The sequence below is a fragment of the Lactuca saligna genome, chromosome 8 (genome assembly GCF_052625555.1).
Source record: "Lactuca saligna cultivar CGN05327 chromosome 8, ASM5262555v1, whole genome shotgun sequence".
NCBI classification, from domain to species: domain Eukaryota; kingdom Viridiplantae; phylum Streptophyta; class Magnoliopsida; order Asterales; family Asteraceae; genus Lactuca; species Lactuca saligna.
This window is the reverse complement of record NC_136424.1, coordinates 29372012-29380112: the sequence shown is the minus strand read 5'-3', so window position 1 is coordinate 29380112 and position 8101 is coordinate 29372012. Positions and strand designations below refer to the sequence as shown.

At 31.7% G+C, this 8101-nt stretch overlaps 1 protein-coding gene across 2 annotated transcripts; it reads left to right on the top strand.

Moving 5' to 3' along the window:
• Positions 1–713: 713 nt before the first annotated feature.
• LOC145012974 (uncharacterized) lies at positions 714–5735 on the top strand. 2 transcript variants are annotated; one of them, XM_078971760.1, is made up of 12 exons: positions 714–958; positions 1214–1433; positions 2043–2243; positions 2400–2470; positions 2546–2708; positions 3140–3730; positions 4304–4684; positions 4774–4849; positions 4952–5015; positions 5147–5282; positions 5371–5484; positions 5566–5735. In XM_078971760.1, the coding sequence occupies exons 1-12, from the start codon at positions 849–851 to the stop codon at positions 5629–5631; spliced, it is 2193 nt and encodes a 730-aa protein (XP_078827886.1). In that variant the 5' UTR covers positions 714–848; the 3' UTR covers positions 5632–5735. The 2 variants fall into 2 exon arrangements, with proteins under 2 accessions (XP_078827886.1, XP_078827887.1); XM_078971761.1 differs by having other exon boundaries at positions 837–958; positions 2048–2243.
• Positions 5736–8101: the final 2366 nt, after the last annotated feature.

The window sequence follows — 8101 nt, the reverse complement described above, 5'->3', positions numbered from 1 at the left end:
CTTTTACATATTTTTAAGTTTTTTTTTTTTTAAAAAAAAGTTTTATATTTTTGTTTTTTTTAAATGCTCTTTTTATTATTATTTCAATGTTTTAAGACTAGAACTATTAAATTTCGGTGTTGATAACTATTTTCAGTTTATAAAATTAGTTTATTTAAATTTCAGTTTACTGCAGCAGTCTGTAAATGTTAAAAAAACAAACATGCTTCTTATTATAGGCTGCAGCCGTTTGTTCCACTTCTTCTGCTACAGAGGATTGCAGAGGTGATCCGCAGACTTCATGAATATTCGCTTCGAAAAAACAAACAGCACCTTAATGTATCTCGCATCACTTCTCTCCACAAGCGTTTTTTTAGAGTTTATCTTGAATTCCACGTATATTTACAAAAATCATATATATAACCTCTCCATTTTTTGTATATATTGATTACCCCGTCATTCTTTGTTGTATGAAATAAGGAGAACGGGTGGGAATGAGGAAGCACGTAATTTGTTGATTCTTCTTATAGGAGGCAAACTCGTCAATTTGAGATATATATGATATGTGCTGGATTTTGCCATAAGGAGAAAAAAGACAATGAAGTCATAATGAAACAAAATGTCAACATTTTCACGATTTCAAAGAAGAATCTTAAAAATAAAGGACTATGAAATTTGGAACAAACACCATTTACCCCACAAAACAAAACCATTATGTTATCATGGCACACATTTTAACCTCATTTTGTAATCATAGATTCCTCAGTTAATTTTATAAATTAAGTATTCGTATGAAATTCTTCAAAGCATACCTCAAAAACTAAATCCTCTCTCTCTCTCTCTCTCTCTCTCTCTCTCTCCAGTTGACTATGGGCTCGGAACGTGTTGTGAAGAAGCCATTGCAATACCCAATTGCTCGTAGAGATGAATCCGTGGTTGATAACTACCATGGTGTTGCTATTTCTGATCCTTATCGATGGTAAATTCACTTTGTTCTATTTTTGTCTTATCTATATTTTACCTTTTTTAGCACTTCTTCGGGACCATTTTATTTACGAAAAGTATTCATTAAAAGAACCATGGAACGCAAACAATTTTTTTCTAAATTATATGTCAATCGGATCTTGCATTCTTCAAGAGGTATCTTAATTATACAACAATATAAATTTGATAGTATATAGAACTAGTAGCATCTACGAAATCCTAAATTTATACAAATTTGTGTATTATATAGGATTGAAGATCCTGATTCCGAAGAGGTAAAAGAATTTGTTGCAAACCAGATGAAAGTAACGGAATCAGTGCTCAGGAATTGCAATTCCAGGAACAGACTTCGTGACAAATTGACCAAGTCATATGACTACCCTCGCTACGGATGTCCGTTTCAAAAAGGGAATAAATATTTCTATTTTCATAATCCCGGTCTTCGCTCTCATCCAATTCTTTATATCCAGGTATGTATGCATAGGAATATGAATCACCATTCTCATAAAATAAAAACGACTCATTATGTATTATAAGTATTTAGATTGTGTTTTAAAACATGAGTAAATTACATGAATGGTCCCTATGGTTTGGAGTAATTTGCACGTTTGATCTCTAATTTATTTTTTTAATTCGGAAGATCTCTGTAGTTTGTTTTTGTTGTGCGTTTGGTCTCTGTCTTACCAAAAAAAAAATTGTCTTTGATTTTTTAATTTATTTAAATAAGATTGGGTAGATAAGGTAAGGTAGGGTGATGTGGAAGTGAGATTGGGGATATGTTTATTTAAATAAATTAAAAAATCAATGGAAAAATAGTACTTTTAGGTAAGACAGAGACCAAGTATGCAACAAAAACAGACAGTAGAAACCTTCTAAGTTAAAAAAAAAAATTAGAGACCAAACGTGTAAATTATCCCAAATTATAGGGACCATCCGTGTAATTTACTCTTAAAACATTTATTTTGAATGTAAGAATGACTTCAAAAATCGATCATTATGTTTTTTATATATGTTAATTAATTTTGAGCAATTTTTTTTATTATTTAAATATATATTTGCTTGACAAGATTATTTTGCAGGATAGTTTAGATGAAGAAGGTGAGGTTTTGCTCGATCCAAATGGACTAAGCGAGGATGGAACAGTGGCTTTACGAGTTTTTGAGGTCAGCCATGATGCAAAATACCTGGCCTATGGTTTAAGCTCGAGTGGAAGTGATTGGTTAACCCTACAAGTTATGAATGTGGATGACAAAACCGTTCAACCAGACAAACTTTCTTGGGTAAGATCTTAGATTACATTCCTAAATTTTCATATGTTTTCATATTATGTTAATTATATCACTACATAACATGCGTTATTATATATTATATTGAAGAAAAAACCGGAAAATAATTCATTTTAATCGTTCACAACATTCTCATGTTCTTTTTGATAGGTGAAATTTACATCAATCAGTTGGACGCATGACACGAAGGGATTTTTCTATTGCCGATTTCCTGCTCCCAAGTAATTAATTTTTTTAATTATACAAAATTTTTGTTCGATCATATTTTTACGTAGAATTTGTGTTGCCTTGTTTAGGGAGACCGAAAAAAAGGATGTTGGCACCGAAGTAAACGTTAACTATAATCATCAACTTTATTACCATTTATTAGGGACGAAACAATCACAAGATATATTATGTTGGAATGATCATGAGAACCCTACGCATATTCTTGAAGCAAGACTTGCGGATGATGGAAAGGTGGCCATAAGATCTTTGTTGTTAGGTCGTCTACAATGCACTGAATTTTATAGAGCGTAATGGTCTATAATGCATTGAACTTTATAGAGTTTGATGGATTGTCGTCTTATTATTTTATTTTTCATACAACTCTAGCATTTTTTCCTATACAATATATTAAACTCTACAAAAAATCAATGAAATACTTATTTTAAATGAATTTTTTTCTGCTTCCCATCAAAGAGTTCATTGGTCATTGAACTTTATATCTATGGAATGTCAATGTGGCATCCCACTACGTTTGAAATTTAATCAATTGAATGTCAACTATACATTTCATCTCATTCAACTTTTCCATTAAACTATGCATCGTGGATGCTATTATACGTTTTGTAGTTAACGTTTAAAAAGTTAAATAATTAATATGTTTTGCTATATTTTTTTTTTTGCAGTATCTTCTTATGAATATATGTAAAGGTGCAGCACGACTCAACAAATTCTATTGTTGCGATTTATCTACCTTACCAAATGGTGTTGAAGGTCATAGAGGAAACGACATTCTCCCATTCGTGAAGGTTATTGATAATTTTGAGGCAAATTATGAAGCCGTTGTGAACAATGACACAATATTTACCTTCTTGACTAACAAGCATGCTCCAAGGTACAAGTTAGTTCGTGTAGATCTCAAGAAACCGAGCATTTGGAGCGAAGTGCTCAAAGAATCAGAAAAGGATGTAATTGATTCGGTTCTACCCATAAATGGAAACCAGTTGATCGTTAGTTATTTGAGTGATTGTAAACACGTTTTACAGATACGAGACTTGGAGAGAGGTGACTTGTTGCATACATTGCCTATTGATATTGGTAGTGTCAACTACATTAGCGCTAGGCGCCAAGATACTATGTTTTTCGTTAAGCTTAGTAGTTTCATCACCCCAGGTGTCGTTTATCAGTTTGATTTGAAAACTATGGTTCCACAAGTGAAGGTTCTACGTGAGATTGTTGTTCCAGGATTTGATCAAGCCACATATCATGCTAATCAGGTAAGCTTTTATGAACTTCAATGTAAGTGTAATTAACACCTTTTTTGTTACACAAGACATACAAGACGCCATATAGTGGGTTGTATTACATTAATATGCATTGGACTTAAAATGAGGTTGATGTCAATAATCCTCATTTTTAGTCTCTCTTTTTGCATGAAATTGGAGTGAGATTGAGATTACAGGGTATCACATTCGATCTTTCGTATGTCCAGAAGACATGAATGCCCTCCACACCCTCTCAACCCTACAAAGTACAAAAAATAGGGACCACCACCAGGGGCTTTATCCTTTTGCCTCACAAGGGGGTATGCCCTTGATCCCCGTCATTCATCGTGTTTGGGATCAATGTCATCTTATATATTAGTGTTCACCCGATACTTCTTAACTAGTATTAGATCATATTCTTAATCCCCATTTGGCACTTATAGCAATTCCAGTTATATAAAATGGTTAGTCATACCAAAATCATTAACATAAAGCTTCTCCAATACCATCAACTCTCTTTAATCATGCCGTATGTAGAAAAACAAAGTCCTAAAGGGATACATTTTGGCTTTACTTATGTTTTAGGTGTTTGTGCATAGTAAGGATGGAACACAAGTACCTGTATTTATCATGGCTCGGAAGGATTTAGTTTTGGATGGATCGCACCCTTGCTTATTGTTTGGATATGGTGGATATGGTGTTAGTTTAACACCATCGTTTGACATTACTCGTGTGGTTTTAGCACGTCATCTAGGTGTTGTATTTTGTATAGCAAATATTCGTGGTGGTGGAGAGTATGGAGAAGAATGGCACCAAGCGGGTTCACTTGGAAACAAACAAAACTGCTTTGATGACTTCATTTCAGTCGCTGAGCACCTTATTTCTTCAGGTTACACTAACCCTAGCAAGTTGTGTATAGAAGGTGGAAGCAATGGTGGCACCCTCATTGGTGCTTGCATCAATCAGGTAGGTATCTTTCTCTCTCTCTTTTTTTTTCGCTACGCCAATAGCCAAACTATGACACAACATTGATTCGTTAATTATCGTTGTAACAGAGACCGGATTTATTTGGTTGTGCTTTAGCTCATGCTGGTGTCATGGACATGTTACGATACCATAAGTTTACTATTGGTGAGTATATGTGTGACAATGTGTTCTACATGTCTTTGAGGAGTTGTGCTTGTTTGTTTATTTGTTTGCCATAAAAATTGATTATTTCCGTCCTTTAATTAGGTCATGCTTGGCTTTCCGAGTTTGGTTGTTCGGATAAAGAAGATGATTTTCATTACCTAATCAAGTTAGTCAAATCGTTTCTTAATGCACATTCACAGTATGATCATCTTAGAGGACGATCATGCTATGGTCTTTAATCAACTTCGTGACAAATTCTTGAATTATCTCGTTAACAACTTTTGTTTATTTCATTAGGTATTCACCTTTGCATAATGTTAAACGACCATGGGAAGATGCTTCGATAAGGGCCATTCAATATCCATCAACAATGTTACTGACTGCTGATCACGACGATCGTGTTGTGCCATTGCACACATTGAAATTACTAGCGGTGTGTTTAATTTTGTTATTAGTCACAAGTTAAATTACAATAATTCTCATGGTTTATTCAATTCTTTGATTATATGATCAACTTGTAGACCATGCAACATGAGCTATGTACAAGTGTGAAGAACAGTCGACAGATAAACCCAATCATCGGAAGAATCAGTAGCAAATCAGGGCATGGATGTGGCACCTCAACGCAAAAAATGGTACGTTTGTAACTTCAACTTTGTCCTCTAAGTTGATCTTTTCTGGCATGGAACTTAACGTGAAAGATGGATTAATTGCAGATCGATAAACGAGTAGATTGTTATAGCTTCATGGCAGAAGCAGTAGGTGCACTGTGGATAGATTAACATTTATGTTATATAAAAAATGAAGCGCATGTGTCTAATGTGTCTACTTCCAAGTCATAATGCATTATATTTTAATTAAAATAGCACTAAATATTACATTTTTATAGCATTTACAAACAAAATACGACATATTACAATATTCTGTTATTAAATTTGTACAAAATAAAATGTCTTAAATAGTAAATTAATATTTGTTAAAATATTTTATTTTGTACAACATAAGACAAGTTAAAATCTTTCGTACCTGTTAATGCGATTGTGATCTATCAAATATAAATCGAAATAATTACAAACCTAGTCTAACAATGATAACTATGATACTTGGTCAATTTCCTTTCCAATGATAACAATGATAACTGCATGTAGAATTGAGAAGTAGCCTATGTGGTAGAACATTGGTAAAGATACAAACATCTTGATAGGAGAAAAGAATATGTGCCACACAAAACTGCTCGATAACATTTTTTTTTCTCAAACAAAATGGATGTGTATCTTTATAGTTGTTAGTTTGTTGGTGATAACGTGGAGACAAGGAACTTCTAGGTATCCAATTCATTGTAAAAATTTTGGGATCGACACAAAAAACAAAAAAAAAACACACACACACTAAGAAATGGATTTTTCGTCCAAGAATTTTAGTTTCGAGCTCATTAAAGAGTTTTCCGGTTGTGTTTACAAACAAATTTTCAAACTCGAAGTTTGAATGGACTTAGTTTGTCGGTCTAAGATGAAGTTTTTTTTAAAAAAAATAAAAAGTCAAGGGGTAAATTCTACATAACAAAAGGTCAAAACTAACATATTGGTAATTAAGATGCCCTCCCTTTAAATGGTTGAGTGTTTAAATTCTACTAGGGACATAATGAATTTAAGCAGTAGATTAAAATGTCTATGTTGTAAAAAAAAAAAATATACGTTCATTTTTTTAATATGTATTATAATCATTTTTTTAAACTTAAACAAAAAAATCAAATGATTATAATATATATATATATATATATATATATATATATATATATATATATATATATATATATATATATATATATATATATATATATATATATATATATATATATAGGATATAGATCCGGTAAGAAATTTTTTTTGGTAGGAAGGTAAGAAGTTTTTTTTCTACATATTGTTTTGACGAACAAAAAAAATGAATCACTAATTGATTCATTTGTAAGATGATTCACAAGAAAAAATTCTCAAAAAAACATCTTTATGATTCATTTTTAAGTGAATTAAGAAAAACTTTACTTTTATGATAATTTTAGTGAATAACAACAAAATCATTATATAAATGAATCATCAAGATGTTTTTTTGAGAATTTTTTCTTGTGAATCATCTTACAAATGAATCATCTATTGATTCATTTTGTTTGTTCGTGAAAAAAATATGTAGAAAAAAAACTTCTTACCTTCCTACCAAAAATTTTCTTCTTATTTGATCTTGATTCTATATATATATACTAGCAGTGTACCCGCGCAAAGCGGCGGGACGTGTAACTTCTTTCGGTGATATATTTCCTCTACAAAAATGTTATGTTACAAAAGAAAGTACATGTCGAAGACAAAATAATCAAATTATGGTGTTATTTGTTACATAATACATCAAATAACCGATAAAAACAAACTGGTCAAGACGATATAAAATATGAAATGTTTAAGCCATTCAAACAAAAATAAAGAATTATAAGAATACACAAAATATGAAAATTTGTAATAACACATGACTAATTATATATTATTAATCATGCAACACTTCTTTATACACCACATTTGATGTATAAGTTTCATCACCTTTTAAATTTTCGTTAGGATTCACTAATACTTTTGTGTCCCTAGCAGAAACAATATTATGCAAAAAAAACTTAAAGTTTGTCTTTTTTATGATTTTATTACTAACTTTGGACTTTTATGCTATAAATTTGGATATAACGGCTAGTTTTTTTCACAATGATTATCTGTCTTATTTTTAATATGAATGTCACCCATTGCTCATTTTTTCTTCTATATTTTGAGCTTCGTAATAACATCCTGAATTCGGAAAATGATACAATAAACATGAAAATGAAAAAGATCAAACATAGATCTTTCAACAAAATTGAACCTCGATGTTTAGAAAATCGAAGTCGGTCAAAAACTAAGTATCTATTTAAAATATTTCTAAATTGCAATAAAGATTGTACATAAATGTATAGTCTAGAAATATACCTGAATATGTTGGAAACCATGGTGCTAGGTGGTTGAAGGCATAACCATGAAAACGAAAAAAGTGTGTATCGATCAGGCCGACATTTGGGAATGGTTGGGTTTGACTGGAAGCGACGGTGTAAAAATGATCAAAAAATATCATGGCCGCGGTGGACGGCGTCACATATGACAAATCAAAACTCTAAATGCCAGTTGAGAGAAAAAAGATAGAGAATGAGAAGAGGGAGAGCTTCCAAATGTGATTTAGGGTTCC